This window comes from Diadema setosum, chromosome 3 (assembly GCF_964275005.1).
Source record: "Diadema setosum chromosome 3, eeDiaSeto1, whole genome shotgun sequence".
Taxonomy (NCBI): domain Eukaryota; kingdom Metazoa; phylum Echinodermata; class Echinoidea; order Diadematoida; family Diadematidae; genus Diadema; species Diadema setosum.
Window position 1 is genome coordinate 23,809,058 of NC_092687.1, and position 26,066 is coordinate 23,835,123.

The 26,066-nt window shown below is 39.0% G+C and overlaps 1 protein-coding gene across 1 annotated transcript; it reads left to right on the forward strand.

Annotated features, from left to right (window-relative positions):
* Nucleotides 1-7,149: 7,149 nt before the first annotated feature.
* LOC140246702 (carbohydrate sulfotransferase 15-like) lies at nt 7,150-25,139 on the forward strand. Its single transcript, XM_072326040.1, has 9 exons — nt 7,150-7,297; nt 8,740-8,754; nt 10,504-10,619; nt 15,134-15,350; nt 16,535-16,663; nt 20,514-20,664; nt 22,149-22,308; nt 22,547-22,691; nt 24,611-25,139. Exons 1-9 carry the CDS (start codon nt 7,150-7,152, stop codon nt 24,805-24,807), a joined length of 1,278 nt encoding a protein of 425 aa, XP_072182141.1. The 3' UTR covers nt 24,808-25,139.
* Nucleotides 25,140-26,066: the final 927 nt, after the last annotated feature.

Here is a 26,066-nt window from a genome sequence, read left to right on the forward strand (position 1 = left end):
AGGTTTGGAAGGTGCGGTGACATGATCCAAGCTGAAAATATCCGTTGATGTGGGATGCGTTGCCTGGCAACACATCCTGCAAGCTGGTATGGCATCCTCTTTCTGACGTATTAGGTCTTTGGCATGTCTGTGACATGTTGTAGCTCCATGATGGGAGTTAGCAGTGTGCATGGGTGCGCGTCTCTCCCCCCCCCCCCCCTCCCCCTCCTGTTTCTCTCTCTCTCTCTCTCTCTCTCTCTCTGTTACCCTGCCGGCTCGAGAGAGGGCAGGAGATGAGGAGAGTAGGATAGAGAGAAGGGCAAAGGAAAAGGGAGACAGAGAGAGAGAGAGAGAGAGAGAGAGGGAGAGAGATGGAGGGATCGTGGGGAAGGGAAGAGCGAGTGAACTGAAAATAGAAAAGAAAACAACAACGCGAGTGGTATATTGAATTTCAACAAAGCAAGACATGAGAGCGTAATGGAATGTCATACAAATTGACCTCAGAAAAAGCTCGGCTTGTTCAAATTCATGAGATTCTTCCGTCGAGATGTTTTCATTGCAACTGATTGACAAATTGCCCTGCATCTACGTAGATAAGTACTGAATTGATCAGTGTTTAAGTAGTAGCCATGATAAAAAAAAAAAAAAAATCATGGGCGTACATACTCGAGCGGGATTTGAACCCACGACCTCCTGATCACCGGACAGGCGTCATCTCCACTAGACCACCGAGCTTTCGCCCGACAGCAAAAGTTAATTCTAATCTTTATAGCATGCAGCGGGTACTCCGTAATTATTCAAATTCATGAAATTCTTCCGTCGAGATGTTTTCATTGCAACTGACTGACAAATTGCCCTACATCGACGTAAATATGCACTGAATTGATCAGTGTTTTAGTAGTAGCCATGATAAAAGAAATAATTGGCGTACATACTCGAGCAGGATTCGAACCTACGACCTCCTAATCTCATTGACCATGGTTACTACTAAAACACTGATCAATTCAGTGCTTATTTACGTCGATGTACACTGCAAGGCAATTTGTCAATCAGTTGCAAAGCTCGGCTTTGTTTGTGTTACATATTATGCATACAAAGTGGATATCGTTTCTACCTGAATCAAGGCATCAATACACATAATACATGCAATAAATCTTATACACATAACCACAGCGTACGATTCCCAGTCATTTCATACTTATCAACAACAGCAATTGTTCGGATGTAAAAAGAATTTCTCCCTCAAACCAGATTGATAGAATAATATGTTATACATACAAATAGGCCTACGGGTAATGCTAACTTCCAATAAGTACTACGGTAATACAGTGTGCATGCGTTTATGCTTGGTCTACCTAAATACTGTTCGGTAATTAGTCGTAATACAATAATGTTAGTAATGCAGGGAGCATGGAAATTGTTATATTGCCTGCAGTGACGTCACGTCAGGTATTTTTTTTTCCAGGATCTGACCACCTGCAGACGGGGATAGAATGAAGTGATGTGTATCAATTTTATGTAGAACATGCAATATAGCAAAACAATATACTATGTCTATCTTTGTGAAATAACGTTTGCCAGTTACTAGTTCAGCTGTACTTGGAGCTATATTTTCCATTAGACACAATATTCTGGGCAAAAACATAATCACCGAGTGTGTGTCAAGTGTTATTACGCGTCTAAAACAGGCGGTATCTATTAAATATCACGGAATTGAACAAGATTAAACATGAAATAAAAATAAAACGCCCCCTCTTTTCCACCGGCCCCGTACTGGTTTAAATATATATATGAAGAGTTTGTTTGCAAAAACCGATAAGTCCATTTTTGAAGATTTTGAAGTACGCTCTCTGTCATAAAGCACAAAATAATCCCTTTTAAATGATATATTGGTCACTACATATAAAGGTACATTTTTTAAGTTATGGTCAAAAGAAGCACAATTTTTCTTATTATTCTCTTTATTTTTCTTGACCTTTAATCGCAAATATCTCCATTTGGCAAATATGGACTTATCGGTTTTTGCAAACAAACTCTTCATATATATATATATGTATAAATATATATATATATATATATATATATATATACAACAAATAAATAAATGAATAAAAAAAATCAGCCAGTGTGAAGTAGCCTTGACTTTTATGTGAATGAAAATTAAAAAGAAGCTGCATAGACGGATAGATACATAGGCATAATTATGCACATGGTATTCGCACCCGCACGGCAATAAAGATGTGCACATTGAATCAATGCCCTAGGGAAATGCAGTGCCCTCTCTTGGCCAGTTCGCAGCTTGTGTCGCACTTTATATACAGTTGTAGTGTATATCCCGCATGTTGGAGTGTGAAGGAAGGGAGGGAGATAGCGACAAAACGCAATAGCATCACATAAACCTACTTGCCCAGTGGAGCATTGGACAAACCGGAGCTAAGTCGTCCATCATTCTGTAACTTTGAAAAATTGATCGGCCTCCTAGGCAGAAAGTCGTGTATTGGTCTGATTCGGGGGCGCCACCGTTGCATAATTCATAGTATCATCATTCGTCTCAAATTAAGAGATGATCTGTCAGTCCGACCAGTGCGTGAGTTCATCATGTTTCTTCGCCGCGCGTGCGTGCGGAGACAGCGGGGCGAACGCTGTGCAGACGACGAAGAAGAAGTAAACGTGAAATGCAATCACACTTTGGCGCGAAATGTGCGTGAAAATACGGCTATAAAGAGAGGTCGTCGAAATTGATTATTATCATTCAGAAGGGCCGCAACGTGTTTGGAATAGACCATACGAAGCTAGTATCGTTAAACTTTCTAATTTCCCCCAAGTCCTCACATTATTCTCAGAAATGTCACGAATGTTTGATAAGTTAAAGCGATCATCTATCTGCACAGCACTATCTCTTCGCAGACGTACACAGAATTATGACCTAGTAATCTATTGCCTGTTACCCAAAAGGTCATTAGTCTCGGCACAGGAATCCTCTTTTTGTCCTACATACTAGTGACAAATTTTCATGAACAGTGCATTTTTTTTTTCAGAAGGGATAGTTAATAGAAGGCCTAGACTCGGAAAATGAAATTTAGTTGAACACTATGCAAGCACAGTGTCCAGGGATCAATATTGAATTCTGTTTCAACGTGAAATGTTGTTATATATTCCATCAACCTTTCAATTTTCATTCAGCTCTAGGTGTTTGTATGTAGTGCAGTTTGCTGCATTAAACGAGGCAGATTATGCAGTGCTTACATCCCTAATAAGAAAACATTACTCGATTTCGATGCTGTCCGAGTACTTTGCTAAACAATCGCTGAAGCAAATGCCAAACAATGCTTAATGACTCAGATAATATGATTTGAGCAGCACATCTCTGCGGCTATGCTTGTTGAGACAAATGTTTATTTTGCTATTTTACTCGTTCTTTTTTCAGGTACCCGGTAATCATACATTTTCGCTCCTCTGCTTGAAGTGAATTGAATTGAATTGATGAGGCTTATTGTTACTGAAATTGGCAGCCCAGAGGCTGAAATGCATTCAGTTTACAAAGTATAGATAAAAATCACAGTGCTTCACAAATAATAAGATGTTTGCAATAAACATATGAATCTGCCAAAAAAAAAAAAAAAAATATGCAGCGGTATGAAAAAAGGAGGGGACGTTATTGCACAAGAAATGTAAAACTTTTTACCTGTCGTCCAGTTAAAATTACCAACATTTTGGAAAAAAAAAATCAATGAAATTATTCAGCACCAAAAAAAAAAAAATATCATAACAATATATTTCATCAAATATTACATTTTCAATTTACTGTGTTAAAGTTTCAGATGAAAAAGACAAATAATATACATTGCAATATACATAATAAAAATTATCGATCTCTTATCTGATCATATCAAAATCTATATTATTTAAACATATATCAAATACTCTATATTACAACTACATTGCATTCTTTCAACATCTTACAAAAGTACTTTTTTTTTACTAATTTTTAGATATATGAATATACAATAGATTCAAAATCGCACTATATATATATATATATATATATATATACACAATATACTTGTACATACCAAGATGTCAATGTACCTCATAAGTCATCCATAAAGAGTAAAATGAATGTACCTTAAAATGCAGTCTGATAAAAAGGGTAGAGGGGAGAACTAAAGCCTGAAACGTTTCTAGACAAACAAAAATGACTTTTCATTAATCAGATACTGGTGGTTTTTTTAAGAAAAAAAAACACACACACACACATAAGGAGTACAACATACGTGTGTGGAAAAAAGATAGGGAACAACCAGTCTTGCAACTTTTATATACAAATGTAAAACAATTTAAACTAAATAAAATTTGAAAATTAATGTTGATTAAGAAGGCGAACTACAGACGGAATAGTGGATTTACGATAGCGTTCAGTTTTACAAAAAGGAGTGTTCAGGGCATGAGAATTACCAAGTTGACGTGAAGGTGGCAAGAAGTCTCTATGGCGGGGGGAATGGCGAAGACCACGTCCGAATGAATGGAGGAGCTGCTCAATTGTAATTCATTGAGAGCGTTTTCATATGAGGTGTACTCACTGCCTAGGATGATGCGACAGACTCGTTTCTGTACTCTTTCCAAGGCATTAGCCTGTCCTTTCATTATGCTAGGACTGTAGGTGGCAGAGAGGTGAAGCGTACTCAAGGAGAGTGCGAATGTAAGAGATGTAGATAGTTACCAGGTCAGCCCGGCTCACACTATACACCTACGCAGACGGCAAAGAATAAAGAGTCTCCTCCCCGCCTTCGATATCACGTCAGCGACTTGCGTGTCCCACTTCAGGTTTGACTGGACGGAAAGAGCAAAAATCTTCTGGCGCGCAGTTTCCTCCAGAGGCACACCATCGATATCCAAGGGCACTTGATGGATCTCGCGTCTGCTGAAATTGATAGCCATTGAATTCATGACTTTTTGTCACATTGATTTTGACGTCGTTTCCAAGACACCAGCCAGCAAGATCATCAAGATTTCTCTGTAAAAGGGAAACTGCTGTGGACGGACGAATTTCAAGGATGCTAAAATCATCAACGTATTTCCAGCAATTATTGGTGTTACATGCAGCGTCATTGACGAGCGTTAAAAACAGAACGGATCCCACCTTGGTTCCTTGCGGCACACCACTGGACAAGGTTTTCATATCCGAGATAGCAGAGCCAATTCTTACCGCCTGGGTACGATCACTCAGGAAACTACAAATAACTGGGAGAAGAGCTTCATCAACACCATACTCAACGAGTTTGCGAATGACGATGTTGTGATTCACTCGGTCGAATGCCTTTGAAAAATCGATTGTGCAAATTGTAGCGCAATGATTCACTTTCTTCAAGTACTTCAAAATTGTATCGAGTAAGCTCACAAGGAAGTGTGTTGTTGAGCTACTTTGTACCGCGAATATTTCACAACTGACGATTGTCTAGGTGAGGTGCCAGAACTCTCATCAAGTGCTGCACGACAAAGGTTTCAAACATGGGAAAACAAGGGTGTAATCGATCTTGGTCTCAAATCGGTGCAGCCAGAAACCGGCAACTTCTTCGGTATTGATGTCACGACAAATGATTTCCAACACAGAGGAAACACTCCAGAAGTGAAGGCAGCATTGAAAATGTTGGTAAGTGGTGCCGAAATCTCGAAAGCGAACTCACAAATCAGCCCCATGGGAATGTCGTTTGGGTGGACAGCTTTGGTTGGATCGAGTCATTTCAGATCCTTGAAGACTTCGAGCCGGGGAATAAGCGGAAGTGGTTATCTTGCAGGGAGAAAGGCTGGACATGAAGAAGTGTCAAGGTCAGGTAGATCTCTGCATATCTCTGCAAAAAAAATCGTTAACAAATGAAGCTCGTTGGAAGTCGTTGTAACCAAACTCGTTCGAAAAGCTAATGGGTGGTTTCGTGTTCATACCAGCCATAGATCGAATTCTGCGGTGCAATTTTGCTGGATTAGAGCTTTCCAAGGTAGTGATCTTTGAGTCTTAGAATGCAGCCTTCCGTTTCTTGATATCACGTGAAACACGATTTCGCAGAATGCGAAATGTGACAGAGTCTCCTTTATTGTAGTCATGTCTTTTTCGGATGAGCGATTTTAGACCATCAGTTATCCAGGGTTTATCGGTTTTTGCACGTTTGCAGATCACAAGAGGAACATGTTTCCTGTAAGTCTGTGAGAGCACGGTATTGAGATATTGGGCCATGTCCTTCGGAGTATCCAGTTGTGATATCACATCCAAAATCATCCAAAACTCGTAAAAGCGATCCAGTTGCTCCCATATTCATTCACAAATACTTCACTCCATAAATGACAAACCAACAGCCGAAGTAACTCTCCTACAATTTAACAGAGCTCGAAACGAGTGGCAACCTCTACGGCGCACGCACTTATTGTACATGTGTTGTGTTTGCCCAGGGAGGTTTCCTCTCACCTCCCTGGTTTGCCGTAGCCTTTGAGAGAAAATTGCTCAATATTAGATAGTTATGTGATGGGAATGTCTTTTCCTTCCCTTAACCAAAAAAAAAAAAAAAAATTAAAAATAACAAACTTAGTTTTTCATGTTCATGACTGCTGCCATGCTTCAGAAGAATAACCATGTGCCACATACTCTCTCACACACACATACACACTCGCACACACAACGTCACTTTCAGAGGCCCTATTTAGGCTAATGGATTAAGGGTACAGGAACTTTTCCTCCCAAGAAATATAGTTCCGTTTAAATGGATGAAAGCACCCCGAGAAATCAGATATACAAAAGTTAGAAAATGATGCAGTGTTAACTATCTAAAGGCATCAATTTTTGTTTCTGACCGCAATAAGTCATTTATGGACAATGGACAATGGATGTCAGGAAAAGCGAGATTGTAGAACTGTATAACATTCTGTAACCCCCCCCCCCCTCAAAAAAACAAAAAACAAACAAACAAACAAACACACACACACACAAACCACTTTTAAAACAATATCGCCAACCGAAGCAATTTGCCAACTTACTTTACAAACATAATAAGATCAGTAAAAGGTTAAAGGCGTTTTAACATTGTTTGTTCATTCCTTCCTTTTCAGCAATTTCTGAGACGCGGGTTTTTGCTGGGTCTATTTCTGGTTTCGACACTGATGTGTATTTGCTCATGGTCATTAATGGCTGCTTCCGACTTGCACAAGCCTACACCACACCTGGGCAGCTCGCAGCCGAGCCGCCTGCAACACGCACAGAATGGTGACTTGAGGTGGGGCCACAACAACTCGTCTATCGGCAATGTCCTCTTTCGCTTCACCAAAGAACCGAGTAAGTTCATAATTATAATGATTCTCTTAGTGGCCTGCCGCCACGAAAGTTTACTCTGGGAATAGTGCTTGCAATTAATGTCTTTTGTGAGAAAAAAAGCTCAAAAAAACAACAACCCATATTGGACAGAAGGGAGAAGAGAGAGAAATATAGAAGATAGATAGGTATATGGAAATTAATAGACGAGATGAGTTTTGAAGTGTAACGCCATAATATAACCCAATAGTCAAAACAAAGAGGTAATTCTTACAAAGCACTCCCGTTATAAAGGAACACGATTATAACGAAATTCCGGTTACAACCAAGTAAGAATTCAGACCACAATATTATCCAGTTTATGTTATTTCTGTTTTTTATTTGTTTAGTTATAACGAAATTTCGATATAACGAAAGAAAACGGCCGGTCCCGAGGAACTTGTTATAACAGGAATACACTGTACAACTCGACTAGAGTTTTGATCAACAAAGGGTGCGTTTTACACCTTCACCTCTAAAGTACTCAAATATGACGGAGGGTTTAGGCAGAATGTATTGAGAGGAAGGAGTTGATAAGTGTTCTGCTTTAACCCTAAAAGGGCCGGGCTTTTTTTTGGGGCTATGTCAAGACCGGGGGGGGGGGGGGGAGGGATGGATTCCGCCCCCCCCCCCCCCCGAGATCTCGGCCATCGGTGGTGTGATCGCGATAAAATTTTGCATGTGTGAGACCCACGTCATAATCTACAAGACTGTGTCATAAGATTTTTATTTCTAATTTTAATTAATTAATTAATTATGCAAATTAGGCTCAAGATCATATTTTAGCTTAATTAAAAGCATTGAGAGTCTAATTTTTGATCTGTAAATCTGTTTTAGTATATTCAACACTTGTACATCACAAAAACTTCCAAAAGTCATTTCATTTCTTATGTATTTTATTGTTTTCAGAATTTCTCATGTATTTCTTTGTTTTTCAACTTTTTTTTTCGTTGTTTTTCATTGGAAATTGTCACTGACCACTTTTCTACCATAATTAGCATAAGATTAATCAATGAAAGTGATTAATTTTAAAAATAATCAGGTTTTATGACTTTCATGACAGAGCAAAATTGTGCCCGTTTTGGGGCGACGTTCCGTTACAAAAATGGGCGTGGCTTCGGAAAAGTATGCGCGGGCGTTGCAAATTTGGTCTCAAAAATTGCGCGAGACTTGAACAAACAAAGTCAAGAAGCCTCGCGACGAGGCCTTCTCGCGTTACAGAATTATAGCGCAAAAAGGTCGGGGGGGGGGGTGGATTCCGCCCCAACCCCCCCCCCCCCCCGGCCCTTTTAGGGTTAAAAGACGAATATTTCGCCTTTATAATCAGATGTTATATTGATCTTTTAAAAGATTCATCAGAAAAAAAGTCCCAGTCACAATAACCAAATGCCCCAATGTGTCTCGCCCATTGTCTTTTCCCTTTCCAGAGTACGTGGAGATTTGTATGGAACTCGTTTAAATTTCATCTGTTTATTACTTTTCTGATTATTCTATTACAGTTGTACTTGGAATTAACAAACCCTAAAAGCATGACACAGTTGGAACTGATAGTAAATAAGCACCGAATTGATCGGTGTTTTAGTAATAGCCATAATAAAAAATCATGGGCGTATACGTACTCTCGAAGGAAGAATTTCGTGAATTTGAACATGACCCAGCTATCAAGCATAATTATTAGTACATTGACCAAGCCATAGTCGTCAGTCTATTTCATGCAAAGGAATGGAGTTAAATTTGTAAATATAAAGGTATTTATATCAAAAGAAGTTTCTTTGTGATAATAGCCATAATAAAAAATCATGGGCGTATACGTACTCTCGAAGGAAGAATTTCGTGAATTTGAACATGACCCAGCTATCAAGCATAATTATTAGTACATTGACCAAGCCATAGTCGTCAGTCTATTTCATGCAAAGGAATGGAGTTAAATTTGTAAATATAAAGGTATTTATATCAAAAGAAGTTTCTTTGAGTCAAAGTTTGCATACAACATAACTTCCCATTACAAAAAAGACCCCAGAGTCTAGCCATAATGTTTACACACATACTAATCGTCTTTTATTTCAAGAATCACCGTATCATAGTACCAGCACGATTTTGTCATAACGTGCAGAGTAAACATCCAGTGGGAAATCATACCACAAAAAGTAAGTGGAGAAGGAAAATTGTAAGTGACAGAAGTATGCCATTCCGCGACAAACAAATGACTTAAAGCTGTGCGCAAGGCAACTACATCAACATCCTATGCTTACGCCTTGCGAAAGTTCATTCCTAATAAAAGCGCAGGCATAGAGATCTCTGCTCGTTGTTCTTGTTTTTGTTTTCACCATTATGGTTTGTGCGCATCGTAAGCGATACGCAGCAAAATCTCGACCTTTTTGGCGGATGTCGAGATTTCGCAAAAGTTGTACAGCTAATCCATCATCGAATGGAATGGCGGAAACTGGAAATTCCCTCCCTCCGTTAGGCTCGCTGACTCAATCCAGGGTAAATTGCGGCTGAATTTTTGTTTTCATCCCGAGTACAAGAGCACAACTGACGTCACAGAACTACTTTCAGTGTCCTTCTGTCCAATATTTTCATTAAAACCATTAGACATACATGTAATATCAATTAATTTCCAAATTACGATTGCTCTCATTTTGATAGGTTGACTTTCAGCCACAAATGTCCTTCACCAGATTACAGTTGAATCATTGTTATTTAATGAGACTTTTTTTCATTTGTAGATTTATCCAACTTATGTGTTTTATGTACATATGCGTTTTGGTGTTTTTTTTTTGAGGAAAAATTTCAAACACGAATGATTTTGTATAGAGTTTTTCGTGTATGCGTGGGTAGTGGGGTGGGTACCGGATTGGTGATTAACTTTGCAGCCTGTAAACTCAAAAGTTGATGCTGTCTTTTTTATGTTGTTTTGTCTTTCTATTTCATATCATTCTAGTTTTTGTATGATCTCTGCATAAGCATGTTCTTGTATGTTCTTGTATCATACTATGTGACTACTTTTTTCAAAATGCACGGACCTCTGAATCAGAGAACAGACTGTGGCCGAAGCAAGTGCTCATGTGGAAATATAAAATGATGAATAAAATGAAATTAAATGAGATTCCTTTGTTTGTTTGTTTGTTCAAATCGGTTCAATCTTTATCTAGTAATTTGCCATCCAATGTTTCACTACTTCAAAGCAGACACATTTCACACCACGAGAGATGCAGTGCATGAGACAAGACCGGCAACTGGTTACTATGGAGACGGATATAACATAAGGAAGCTGCCTCCAGAGCTCTTCAAATTGGCACCGCAAGTAAGATTTTTTTTTTTAAATCATAGGGAAGTGCACACGTCGTTGATTAGATGATTTCTTTACCGTTGGTATTTTCCGAGAAATGTTTCCATTATGCACAGTGACTAGTGACATGTGAAACATTGTAGAGTACTGTGTATATTCCCTCCGATTAAAGTAAGATATCCGTTTTGTGCTGTGAAAGATTCTTTCAGTTTCTCTCACCACAATTTTACGATTGCGGTCTTCTGATACAACTTTCATTTTATTACGAATTACGGAACACTTGCATTCTATATGAATCTGTATGTTGCAATGCCGTCTGCTTCCGTCAATTTGCCTCTAGTTCAACTTTCAACTTTATTTTTCATTTCCATCAAATAAACAGGGAACATTATACTTAATGTATTAACAGAACATATTCGTAATAATTTCAACAAGTACATTAACAAAATACATGTGATCATGAGTAATAACATAATTGCATTTATAAGGTATACCATATGCATAGTACAAGGATGGGAATGGAAATGGAGGGTCCCACTAAAAAGCCAAGCTTGTACGGTATGGGACCCTCAGAAGTAGTTGTACATCAGAGGTCATTGGTCAATGCGTTACTGACCATCGACCCGTTATGATCGACGAGAGGCGTTTTGTCCATTGATAACCATGCAATCATCAGACCACCCCACTGATGCGAATGAAGAGATCCTCATTATCAATATGACAAAGAAATGCAAACAGTGCATTCTTGCGGAGGGTGCAAATAAGTATAATGTATGGTAATGAAGCAGCCTTCAAGCAATTCTAATATACCATATGTGAGTTGTAAGGTGATGACATGATATATCCAAACGATTTTATCAATCACACACACAAAAAGTAAATCACAAGAAATAATAGCTTGCAAACAGCACACGCGCTTTGAACTATTATTTACATCGCATTTTACACTTCTACAATACCTCCCTCCTGGAAAGAACACAGTATCCCACAGTGTGAGAAACACAGTGTGAAATCTCTTCACATTGTTAAATTCGAGCGTTTTAAAAGTGTGAACACAATATGAGTCATCAATTCACAGTATGAAACAAAGCTTGAATATTCTGCGAAAACCACACCACAGTGTGAATCATCTTCACACTGTTAAATCCGAGCGTTTTCACATAGTCAATCATGTGAACACACTGTGTTCTTCCAGTAGGGTTGGTCAGTGAATCTCTAGAATAATCCAATTCAAATGACCCACCCTTTGACAAAAACTATGACACTCATCAAATAAACTTTAAATTCTTCATAGAATTGTATTCTTTCTCGTGTTTCATATAAGTGGTTTCTAATTATCTCGCAAAAAGTTAAAAATGAATCCCCATCTCAACCGGAACGATTCCATCCGTTTATAGATGCAAAGAAGAAACAGAGGGGAAGAGATGCAGAGAGAGAGAGAGAGGGGGGGGGGGAGAGAGAAAGAGAATAAAGAGATTGGAGATAAATTCGTTTAACTTGTATGTGCGTGTATGTTTGCATTCTGTATCTATTAAAAAAAGACTTTTAGTGAGTTTTGTATATTTGGTAAATGTCTGGTAAAGAATATGCCCTTTACCATTTTTACCATGAGTTTCACAGTATGTATATGGGTTTCACATCCGTTTACATGTACCAGGCACACTGCCGTATCGTCTACTGAGCCAAATTTAGAGACAATTCATTTGAAGAAGAAGAAGAAAAAAAAAAGAGCCTGGTTTGATAGATTCACTCAGCTATGGTTGATGAGGGTTAATTTTCCCCAAAGTGCACCCCATTTAGAAGCTATGCGGGTTTTTGTCATTTCTAATGGCACCGGAACGGCTTTGGTAGTGCTTTACAAAGGTGTAATTTTGAATGCAAAGTAGGGATGTTTTCCTGAAAGACGCCCAGAGAATTTTAGTAAACTTAACATCTACCTCAATGTAAAAGTGTGAGTACCCAACGCATGCATGACATTTGAATTTACTGAACAAACTAGGACTCATTAGACATCATGTTAGAGGACAAGTACAAATAGAACCTGAAATTAGCGAAGGTTCCAAAGTTTCAATATATCATTACAAATAGTAGAAATGTATTCAGTGCTATATTACCATGTCACGAAGCAATGACTATCAGACAAAGAACCCATTAAGAAGTGAAATTAGATAATGTCGCAAATTACCGATGACCTAATCGTAGTATACCACCATTGACAAGATAAAGCTGAGTTTCACGGGATTGCTACTAAAAAATGAATATTTCACTGTACAAATATTGACTGAAAACATTGCGTAACCTCAAAAGTCTACGGATGACTGTTTCTTTCTTTCTTTCTTTCTTTTAAACTTCTACCATCCCTCCTGGAAATGATGGAAATGATGGAAATGATGATGGTCCCCTGCATTTCATTTTTATCATTTCCTATTGCTTCCTTTCATATATGATATTCGTTCTTCAAAAAAAAAAATATGTAAGATCCAAACGTTACGAATATTAGCTGTGTAAATGACTATGTAAGTATTTTGTTGATTTGTGGATTTGTATTGATTTTGAAATGCAGAAATAAAAACTGAACTGAACTGAACTGAACTGAAAGAACACAGTGTCCCACAGTGTGAGAAAAACAGTGTGAACATAATGTGAACACATTGTGAATCATCAATTCACAGTGTGATACAGAACATTGCTATATGAACACTTTGAAAACCAAACCACAGTGTGAAATCATCTCCACACTGTTAAAATTCGAGCGTTCTCACATAGTCGACTATGTGATCACACTGTAACCACACTGTGGCACACTGTGTTCTTTCCAGTAGGGATTTCACTAGCCTCATCCCACTATCTCCATTGAAATCATCTTGAACACGGGGTTCAAATGAACTTTTATGGGGAAACAAACTACCTAAGCATGATGCCAATATATGAAACATACTTTGTGTCAAGGACATCTTGTTTTTTTTAATCTTTTTTTTTTTCGAATACTCTCCTACATATGGGACCCATAGCCTACCACATATGACGAAACGGTATGGAGGAAACGTTGGCAGAGAATACACAATGCCTGCTGGGACGAGGATAATGTAAAATGAGTGACCTTGAACGATAACGGGCTCCGTTTCCCTGGTCGGAAAGTGCGGCCTGACACGTACTCGGCCAGCCCCCATGCCAATAGCGATGACTTCGGCGATTAGCGCCATCAAAAATGCACGTGTCTCCGCCAGGTAGGTGTTTAAAGGCACCTTGGAGTGAGTTGGGTGGGAGGTACACGTCTGTAATCACATCGACGAGATGAAGCTGGCAAGATGCTTTTAGACAAATTAACTAATGATGGACGCATATGCTATGCCACGAGATTTAAATGATGTAACGCTTAACTCAGCACTCTTAAATACTAAATTCGTCCATTTTCTCCCCTTTTAAGATTCACGAATGCTATCTAATGTGCATTTCACGCGTAACGCGTTTACAGTCATCGATCAAACAAGAGTGCAAAACACACACACACACACACACACACACACAGACACGTACACACAATGACAGAGAGAAAGATATGAATAAACGTAGATTGGAGAAAAAGAAGAGGTAAAAGAGGAGCAGAGAAGGGTAGGGGTAAAATATCTTGATGAATCACGTTAGACATGCTGCACATACACTTAGCATACAGAATTTCTGGTTAAATATCCCGATTAACAAATAACAAGATTGATATAGTACTGATTATTATTGTAATTGATAAAATTGGAAGATAGGTACAGCAGTATACAGCTAGAAAGAAAACATTGTATATTGGCAAGCTGGAGAGACGCACACTGTAAGACAATAAGATGAGTAAAACAAATGTCAGAATATTTCCGCATGGATGAATGATATCCCCCCCCCCCAAAAAAAAAAAGTGTCAAGGTCAAACCATTGACGTAGTTGGCAGGATGTTAGTCTAAAGCACTCCCTCTAGGGTAGGGTAACCTCAATAGCCATCACTTTTAGATTATCGAGTATGAAGAATACGCACAAAGTCAATTTACTACATTGATTATGAAAAAAGGGGTTCTAGGGCAATTACTATCTGGACAATTACGCCAGACCCTTCCCCTTGCCCTAACTATAATCCTATTCCTACATAACCCTTACCCAATTCTAACCCTAATCTTTACTCTAAGCTTATCACTATAAGTCATTATTTGGGGGGGGGGGGAGGAGGTAATTGTCATCAGGGGGTAATTGCCGTGATACGAAAAACAAAAAAAAAAGATCGAGATTATTACCTGTCAAACACTGTGTTCACACTGTGTTTCACTGTATTTAACATTGTGTTTTGTGTATTTTATATCTTATATCAGAATCTCTACAGATTAAAATAGTAACATAGATGCTTCTTCATGATATCGAGAGAGAGAAAAGTTCAGTATCCGACCAGCGTGGGTATACCGGCAATCTGTAAATCGTAATAGTTATTTCTACGAATTATCAAACACACCATATATCTATACACGTCGTTTTTTTCTTCTTGTTTTCTTCTTCAGGTATTTGACGAGATCCCGCAGACATTTCTACCCATGTACAAAAATCCATGTTTTATCTACCGGGGAGCTTACCCCCCGGGCCTTCGCTGCCTCCCGTACTTCTATCTGATCGGCATGCAAAAGTGTGGCTCCACGGACATGTGGGAGAAGATAAACGAACACGACGAGGTGCAGCGAACAGAGAAAGAGCCGCATTGGTGGGCTCGCTACAGAGTGAGTAAGTCGTCTTCTTCTTGCGCGTAGGCAAATCAAAGCGCGTACTTGCCCGTACTTACTTATTTTTATTTGAAATATATTTCTTTATATCTGTTTGTTTGTCTGTTATCGATTTATATTTGTTTGCTATTTGTTTTATGGATAGGGTTCATTTACAGTGCATTGGAATGCATATGCTAACAATTGGTTTCACAAAGTTTTGAAGCGCAGTTTTCACCAAGAATAACTTGCCGCCTATTGGATCTGTGAAGAGTTTACATGCTAACTGGACATTGATGGAGTTGAGTTGTCGAAAGAGAATGGCTTAACTCGAGAAAGAAAAGATTGCGATTCACCAGATATGTTTAACCCTGAGATGTCAGAGGTTGAAGAGCAAGTCAGTTAACTCCTTTTTGAGTAGTGATCCCTCTTTGCATACAGTGAACCTATTGACATGATTGGCCCGAGTACGGCTCACCTGAATAATCATTATTATACATGTAAGGCCTTAAATTGGGAGGGGGGGGGGGGGCTTGGCACTGCCGGTGTCGGACTACCTGCGTCAGTAACACGAGCAAACAAACAGCCAGAAGTACACTTGTACTTCAGGAAATCCTTCATCCACTACTCAACCCGCACCAACTGTTTCAAACACTCGTAGATTCCACGTACCATCAAGGATTGGAATTCACTACCACCCGACATCCAGAGTGTAGTTGGCAGTGACACTTTTAAACTACAAGCGACCAACTTTATCCGTAACCAAATTCAAGCTATACAAGGACTTTACTGTGCACTCCCCCTTCCTCCGCGTTTGGTTCCAGATGGGACGTTGAGGAGCATTTTGAAGAAGAAGAAGAAGAAGAAGAAGAAGAAGAAGAAGAAAAAGAAGAAGAAGAAGTTTGGACTTTGAAATCATTACCTATGTTTTGTTTGTTTGTTTGTTTGGTTGGCTTTTTTTTGGGGGGGGGGGGGTATCATGGTACATTCTTGTGATCTTTCTTCACAATTATCTGATATACACGTTTTGATATTTTTCCAGTAATGTATGGTAACCATTTACGACAATTTTGATTACAATGTTGGCTATGATTATCACCAGTTCGCTATGAGCAAAATGGTTTGAATATTTTTGATTGATAACTTTCCGTCAGTCACTCTTTCTTTCTATCTTCTTTCTCTCTCTTTCCACGCTGACTTGTGAAGGAGATCTCCCACCGGACTACGGTAACTATACCACCCCTTTGTCCCTGGGCTGGTATCTAGACGCCATGTCATACAAGATTGTACCCAGACTCGTTCAGACCCCAGAAACAGCGAGCTGGCTCGTCATTGGTCAGTATAGAACACCATTTGTATATTGTGTAGATGAATGTAAGTGCAGTACAAATTAATACACTGTTTCCTAAAAAAAGTAACCGAAGTTCAGAGGTCAACAATGTCAAGAATACATGGATTATTCTTGTCAAATGTTTACTAAAACACAAAGTGCATGGCTTATCTTTAATTTGGCACCTTGATTGCGCCACAGTAAGTGAGTTCGGGTCCTTAGGAGGTGAAGGGTACAAACCTTACTTTTAAGAAGTTTTTGGTTTATGAGAAACCATCATTTCGGTAAGTTTTTGTTTCATCTTTTGTTTTTCACACCAATTTTTAATGAAACGGTATCACCTCTTTTAACATTTTGTCGAGAGACTGTAATTTACAATGAATGGTGAACACATCATTCAGCCCTTACCTTTTTATGCACCGACACCTTCGACGTGTCAACCTTCCCCTGTTGACACAAAGCTGTGAACGACGCTGCATGTCTCGCATTGCTCTTCTAACCATTGCGGGATCATGACGTAGAACGTCAATCTCATGCCAAATACGCGTCTGCAAGTCATCCAGATCACGTGGTAGGGATGTGTATACCCTGCTTTTTGGATATCCCCAGAGGAAAAGGTCGCAGTGTGCCAAATCAGGAGATTGTGGAGACCATTCCACCTCATGATTGAAGGCTATTATGAGTTGGCCAAATAGCTCTACCAGACGGTGAGGTGGAGCACCATCCTGTACTCACCAAAGGTGCCGGAACACTCCTCGATACTGTCTTTCAAAGTTTTCTTCCAGCTTGGGCACAATGTCCTCATTGATCAAGTCGGCAAGTCTATGCCACCTTTCATGTTAGTGTTGAAGAAGAGTGGTCCAGTTATTTGGCCACTTCTATACAGGCCAGCCCACACACTCCATTTTTATCTGCTCATGCTTACGTCGTAATTGAACTCTGCTGGATGTCCTGCAGCCGCGTACTCCACGGTGGGTGTTCACTTTCCCGTCCATGTTAAATGCGGCTTTGTCGCCAACAACAAGGTATCGCAGGAAATTGGCATCGCCCTCAATCCTGTCGAGGAGCCACCTCTCAAAGTTGAGCCTCCTCTGGACATCCTTCTCCAGCAGTTGATGAGGCTCATGCAATGATACATATACACATCCTATTAATTGTGCAATACGATGGAAAGTTGTTGACCTCATCCCTAAACCATTATGGAGTGCAGTTGTGGTCCTTGGATGGGCCTCCAGTTGTCTCCTGACAGCCTCAATGTTTTCTGGGCATCTCCCACTCTTCCACCTGCCAGAATTGCCATTGTTTCTGTTAAGGCTTGTTCCTTATTGCTAGTATTTGATCACATTCGCATAGATAGCGTTGTCACCACAAAATAATGTCCTTTGCTCAATTGGAAGTTGCACCATGATCAGATGTCATTTGTCGTCTCCTGTAACAGTTAAGACTGCGCTTGTCCCACTTTAATACATGCAACTAAGTGACGTGTAATTAGAAGTGTACCCAAGGAGGTTTAAGAAATGGAGTAACAACAGTCTCATTCCCTTTCATCCTATGTTTCATGCCGCCACTAAGAAATATTTGAAGTATGTGCTAAACTGGAGCTGCCTCACAGATAGGAAGACAATTGATTCATGTGGCATTACATCATGACTCGTCACTCTCAAAGGAAGATATGTCTTTATGATGGTAATTGCTTTTTACCGTCCCTTCTTAGAAAACAAGCGGCACATTAACAGTACAGGCACGGGGAAGTGCGAATAAAAATTGTACAAAAATTGATGAAATGAAAATCAAAATCACTCGTTTTTACATGACTTTACACGAATCTGACATATAAATGAATGAAGAACTGTACTCGAAAATTATACCAAATCAGCTTCATTTGTCGTAAGCGATCCGAAAGATGATAAAATCGGCTTTCTAGTGAGAGCACAGTTTCAAATATTTTCACGACATACAGCTCAGGTTTACATTTTTGCACATAATCTTGGACGAAGTTTACTTATGTTTAATATGCTTTATCATTAAGACAGCATTCATTCTATTTGACAAATAAACAAGCAGAATATAGACGATATAATGTTAGCGTTAAAAATCAATCTTCAGATTGCTCAAAAAGACGGCGGCATGGAACCCTGCTCATCAAAGGCACAAGTGCACCTGTGGAATTCTTTTGTGCATCAATACAACAATTTCAGCTGTTTGAATAATCACAGCCATCTGGAACTCCATCTCTTAAACCTCCTTGGTGTACCTTACCTTACTGCCAGAGCAATAGGCTGTTACATGAAATCGAAGCAAATCAATAACATTCTTTAAGAAGAATGTTGTCCTGTGCTCTCCTGACAATGCAGCTGAAAATTTACCCCGTTACATGATAGTGAAACAATGTCAATAATTCAGAAGAATGCGGGGATGTATAATATTCAGAGTTATTTTGTAACGATTTTTTCTTCTGTTTTTCTTCAGATTACTTGGGAACGCCCAAAAAAATTCCTTCCAAACCAATATTATCATGTTTTCGTTGTTTTTTTTTTTGTTTGTGTGTTTGTGTTTGTGATGTAATGTATTTTGTAAGGCAGCTCACCACAAGCTTTGCTTTTTTGAGGTTCTGCCTTCCTGTACAATAATTTCATGCATGTGATTTCCTACATGGAAAAAAAGATGGAAAATAAATGTTATACAAACTTGAACTTGAACTTGAATATTCCTCAAATGACATCATCTGTCAATCATTGCTAAGTACTGCAGTGTTTAACAAAAGACATAGGAATGCACCTTCCCCTCGACTCAGCATAACTTCCATGTTCCCTCGCCATGTCTTTGGTTAGTCATATTAATATCCCAGAAACATGAAAGTTATGCTGAGTCGAGGGGAAGGTGCATTCCAATGTCTTTTGTTAAGCATTTCAGACAGATGCGGTCATCTGCGGAATATTGGTTTGGAAGGATTTCTTTTTTTTTTTTTTTCGTGGGCGTTCCCAAGTAATCTGAAGAAAAATAGAAGAAAAAAATTGTTGAATATATATGAAATGTTTCTACATATTCGTTTCACCGCAAAAGTGATGTTGAGGGTATCATAAATCAACACATATCAACATTGAGTTGAGTTGAGTTGAGTTGAGTTGAGTTTATTAACAACATACATGTGAATATGATAAAATGATAACGTGAAATTACATAGGGTAAGATACAATAACATGAAAATCTGTTATGAGAATACAATGATATACAAGGCTCTTACAGCTATGCTAGCATATATTTTAAAAACTTATATCTATCTTACATAAGAATACATGTGGTAGGAATGTGGTAGATTTAATTTCATTTTGATACATTTATCACTGAAAGGGCAAAGAGAATGAATAGGTATGTAATATAGACATATATACATAGAAAAAGGTTCTGAACAAAAAATAGAAAACAGAAGATAATGTTGTTAAAGGCGTAACCAAAAATTAGCACAAGTGCTAGTCGAGAATGGTTCTCCCATTATAGCTACATGTATATTTAAGATGCTTATTGCAAGGTCTACACTTTGCATTTGAATTTCAGGGGCCCTTTAAGTGCCGCATCAAATATACAAATCTTATTCGTTTTAGCCTGCCTTAAAGAGGATTGTGTGCTGATGTATGCAGATGTTTGATTCCTTTGGATTTTATATCAGTTGATGAGTATGGAGAGGAGCTTTTATAACCAGTCTATGGCCATGGCAGCCAACCATACTTAATTTTTTTTTTTTTCAGGTTTTAATCTGACGGTTGACGTCTAATCATCTTGTGAGTGTCTGAACAAATAAAATTAAATCAGTGATATTTTTTTTTCCACTCCACCCTTTGACCCCGCCCCTTGAAGGAGATGGATCCACCTCCACTCTCTGGGACAACCAATGGCAAACGCTGTCTCCGACTCAGTTCAACGGTCCTGAGTACACCATTGCTGACGTCATGCGCGTGATTCAGCCGAATGCAAAGTTCATCGTCGTGCTGCGCGACCCCATAGCGAGGTATTAAAGTAGAAATTGTAATCTCTCAGTGGCCCTCACTCTTTCTTTTCATTTTGCTTATGCTATTTTTTTTTAGCACCGCCAATCAAACTCTAGAAATGATCGAATGCTGAGCGCGCATGCGCTCTGTCTTTCCTGACGTTGGGGACAAATATCCGTCTCACCGTCCCTTTGCATCCCTTTATCGTCGCTTTGCATGCAATTACTGCAGCAAGAAGACCCTTCACAGTCTACTTAAAAGTCGTCAATTTTGTTTATTGCTCTGAATTCCACAGCAGTGGTAGGCTAATTGGGCTACGGAAGTAGTTGTACTGTATACTAGTAAAAACAAAAAAATAGTTGGTGCAGCAGTTGTTGTTGTTGTTGTTTTTTTATAAGAGTTATTATAACAGAGACAATGCTGAATTATCTATATATATATATATGTATACAACGAAGAATCAAGAAATAAACTAGTAATGCATTATTTCGCCAATAAGAATGAGTTTATTGAACGACTATTATGTTTTATATATATACACATATATGAGAAAATGAACAGCAGATATAACAGCAGTCCTTTCTGTGAGCTACGAAAAGTGATTCCAGTCCCCATGGTTTCAATCATAAATTGAAAGGGGTCTATCCTGGCTTTATTGTATTTAAATTTTGGAAATGTGTAAACATTATTATGAAATTCGTGGTTTTTGCTTATTCCTTTTGACGATATCGTCATCATCATTTCACTTTCATACCAGTATATTCTAATTGCCACTAACAGCACCATCCAATTCTATAAATTCAAACTGCAGTCATAAAGTACACACGAAATCTCATATTTGTGGTAACACAGTATGGTTAAAGGGGATGGCGAGTAACTGATCAGTGGGAATCGGTGGGAATGCTGGGAAATGATTGTTCCAATTCTTGTGTGATTCATTTAAGAATACATTATATATCTATTGTTGTGTGAAAATTATTTGCTTCAGAATGGTCTCATATTCAAGTAATGTGCAGTTTAATGGTTCCAGGCTAGCATGCCTGTACAGTGGCGGGGCATAAAACTGCACTTTACTTGAATATGAGACCGTTCTGAAGCAAATAATTTTCACACAACAATAGATATATAATGTACTCTTAAATGAATCACACAAGAATTGGAACAACCATCCCCAAGCATTCCCACTGATTCCCAGTGATCAGTTACTAGCCATCCCCTTTAAGATGTAGATGTATCCCAAATGTTAATTCCCTGTGTGCTTTGAGAGTCGAATGGTTCAGATAAATCCAAAGCGCAGTACTGACTGTCAAAATATAATTGTATAAAGTCTCTTTATGCATAACAGGAATTAACATTTACATGTATGTTGACACTTTGTCACATTCTGTTACAATGTATTGCAAATTAAACACAAAGATAAAACTGAGCTTAACTGAACGGAAGAGTCCATGACACAGAAGGGTTAAGGTTATATTCGAGTACTTATCACTTCCACTTGCTGCAGAGTTTATTCAGATTACCTCTTCTTTGGAAACGAAAAGGATGATGTCGTCTCAAAAACGCGTTTCCATGACATCGTCAGCGAGGGCATACAGGTGTTTAGGCAGTGTCTGACGAATAACAGTGAACGAGCCTGCACCTACCTGCACGGGACGCAACATGCCGTACGTATCAATAACCCAACTTTCAATCATTAAAACCTTAATAATTCATAACTTTTGCATCGATTGTCCGATTTTCCTCAAACTTTCACTGATGTGTTCTACTGATGCTGCTGCTTTCACTTAATCCACATTTCTCTTTGGATTTGGGGCTTCTTTTAAACAAAGTAAGCTCCTGGTATTGGTCAAACCGTAAATAATATAAATGGTAGTAAATATCATTCTCGTTCTTTTCATGCAGCGGCTTCTCCTGGGAAATTACGCAGTGTTTCTGCATGATTGGCTGAAAGTTGTTCCACGTGACCAACTTCTTGTCTTGCGTCTGGAGGACTGGCAATCACGCTGCCCGTCCGTACTGCGTGAAATCTTCGCATTCCTCAACTTATGTGAGTATTGTTCCACATTGAAAGGAAAAAAGAAAGAAGAAAAAAAAACATCAAAAACATTAGTGAATCGTCGCGATAGGCTGATTTGGCTCTCGGAATTTATGCTTACACAAAGGGGGGGGGGGCAATAATTTCAAATATAACTAGATCTGTCGTCTTTGGGACACGATACATACATGGTATAAGTTTGAACTTGATAGGCCTAGCACTTTCTGAGCTAACCTCTGCACAACTTTTGGGGAGAAATAAAGAAAGAAAGAAGAAGAAGAAGAAGAAGAAGAAGAAGAAAGAATCCGTACAGATACAGAAGGTGATCCGAGAGGATACTCGGATCACCTAATTAACATGGCCCGTATTCTGATAAAAAAAAACTTAGACCGAGTTTAAACCCACGTCTGGGTCTAAAGCGGGTTTAAACCTGGGTTTAAAACACCAGTTTAAACCCATCTTTAGACCCAGGTTTAATTTGTATTCTACTAAGTCTAGCTGTGGTCTAAATCGTATTTAAATTAAACCTACCCAGGAGGAGGTTTATTTCGAGTTTAATTCGAGTCTAACGATGACTGGATCTGGTAAGGCAGTGTATGTGGCTGGATGATACAGCAGCTATCCGGCCACACGCGTGTACACGAGATACGCAATTGTACACTAGACATAGACTAGAAATACTTCATAACCTGTACTACAGACGTATAACTTTAGTCTAGACCTTACGATGAAAATAACCCGAAGACTAGACCAAGAACTCAATGTAGGGGGTCTAGAGGGTAGAGCCTGAGGTCGATCTAGGCCTAGACTAGAGAACCTAGATCTTAGGACCTATTCGAATAGCTAGACTACACTTCTATAGTTCTAACGTTAGGACTCTACGTTACGCCTAACAGTTAACGTTAGATCTAAAGTTAGGTTAGTGTGGTAGGTAGAATCTACTTCTAATATCGAGACAGCGTTGTTATATTTCTAAATCTTAGAATGGTTTCCATTTTTTATTAAGTCACAATCTTTCGGGTGCTTAAGTGCACGCCTTCGAAGAAGAGTTTTTATTTAATGTCCTATCTCAAGGTCCTGGTTTGGTCAGTCGTCAATCCATTCCGAATTCACGATTCAATCGACAGCCACACAGCAACCGTGCCGCCGGCCGGCGCGGCGCGATGGCTTTGCTGGCTACTGAGCATCCAAAGCTAGCTAGCCATGATTGAAAATAGCCGCTACGCTTACCATGTATCCTGTGATGTGCGCCGCGCACGTTCACACAAACAAGGAGGTACAGTATACTAATGTACAGTGCTTTACCGAGTCGTCGCAAGCAAAAATACAGCATGCCCTTATTCGATATAAAAACCGGTAAAAACAATTCACAGTCCAATAAAGTCACACTCATATGGCTGATACACTGCCGATAATAAATTTAAGTGGATTTGTGGAGCGAAAAGTACTCGGAGAGAGAGTTTTTTCTTCCACTGAGGGCACCAAGGTGGCTCGACCCAAGAATAATTCGGGTTTAATTTAAACCCGAAATAGACGTGGGTTTAACTAAACCTCGCTAGCAGAATACAAAATTAAAATTCAGGTCTAGCTAAACCATAGGTGAGTCTAAAATGGGTTTAAACCTTGGTCTACAGTAGAATAGGGGCCCATGTGTTCAAACCTATGTCGAAGAGTTTCTCCCCCTGGGATTTTTACACAGCCTAGCGTTAATTTCCTGACCTTCACTTGATTAGGACTGTGCAGCAAACTTGTCATTACACATATCTTCTGAATCGGATCTTAGTTTGGAAATTCTGATACCTTCGTAATTTACTTCAGTAACGCTCTGATCATCGATTGATGACGCTAATGATTTATGAAAGAATTATGTCAATATACATACACAAACAAAGATTGTTCACGTCTTTTTTTTAATCTCTTCCTTTACGCAGCTCCGTTGACTGATTCTAGGCTAGTGTACATCTGCGCAGGAGAGAGAAAAAGAGTTAACGCGCAGATGAGGGAACACATTGGAGATATGCTAACAGAAACAAGGACGTTACTTAATGACTTTTATGGACCAATGAACAGGGAACTTGCGATTTTATTGAACGACGAAAGATATAATATGTGGTTCCAGGAGCTGTAACGGTAGCGTGAGTAAGATTTAGTCTCAGTTTGTAGACCTTTTGAATAGTACTTAGCATTCTAGCTGCACGATAGAAAAGAAACAAGACGGGTAGTACTGTATCACTAACCAAATTTTGAGTATGACCGAGTGAGCCTGCACGCCAGCATAAGTGTTTTGGCTTCCCACCTTGAGTTTAAGCATTTTGAGTCTGTAGTAAGCATTTAAAACTTGTGTGCTTATTATGTTAGTGGCATCTGAGACAGTTATACGAAGAAGCCCGATTTCAGCGAACTAACTAGGGCATAGCGAATGTTCTTCCAAACGTGGACACTTTGCTTCATGTTATCATCGCGGACTGAAACCCAGCAGCGGAGGACTCGAGGACATGATTTATTTCCAGTCGATGTGATAGTTTGACTGCAGTGGGCATAAGGAGTTGACATATTACATCTGTTTGACTGAATGGCTACTTCCTCTTGGAGAAGAAAGATGGATAATGCTTTGGAGTGAGGAGAAGGCAAACCAAACAGGATTTCAAAATGGCATAGAGTCTGTGCATCATGTTTAAACTTTTGTCAAAATGCATCGAATTATCCACACATTGTGCTCACCATCAATCTTACAATGTACTTGACAATCTTGTCTCTAATATCTGCTATTTTCTTTGCTGAAAGACACACACGTACAATGTCGATTCATATGAAGAAGGCAGATGTTATTTTCCGACGAAAATGTTCGCTCCGCTTGAGCGGCAGTGATTTCAGTTAGGTTATTTGGTTTATGTGTACCTGCGAGGGCGCTATATAGTGTTTATTTTGTAAGTGAAAAGCAATCTACAGAGAAAGGGGATTTAATTTTGAAACGGAAGATTCATATAGCTAATAAAAGCTATTCTTCTGAATTTGATAGCTTGCATGAAGACGTTTTTCAAGCGCAGTCCGCCATTTGTCCAGCCCTAACAAAACAATAAAAGAATGTTACAATATTGCGGTGCTGCCTCGACAGGTATTGGATTTGTTTGACGTTATTGTAACTATTTCCGCAACAAGATGAAATTCACGGGATGTTAGACTAATGTCAAATATTTCGAGTAAAATGTCTTTTAACTGTTCATGGATTAATTTCTTTAAAAACACATTCACTCATTCTTTCGGGCATTCAGTTATCCATTTGTCTCCTCATACATCTGCCCGTCAATTCATTTGCCAATTTCGTTCGTCTACAGGTTATCAAAGTTGAATTCTTGGTCTTCTTTTAACCTCCTTCTTTATTAGTGC

Excerpts from the sequence above, each read along its gene's own strand:
- LOC140246702 (XM_072326040.1), top strand. The coding sequence starts at position 7,150 with ATGGCTGCTTCCGACTTGCACAAGCCTACACCACACCTGGGCAGCTCG. Across the intron at positions 16,664-20,513 it reads AGCGAGCTGGCTCGTCATTG|GAGATGGATCCACCTCCACT; the intron begins GTCAGTATAGAA and ends CGCCCCTTGAAG. Across the intron at positions 20,665-22,148 it reads CTGCGCGACCCCATAGCGAG|AGTTTATTCAGATTACCTCT; the intron begins GTATTAAAGTAG and ends CACTTGCTGCAG.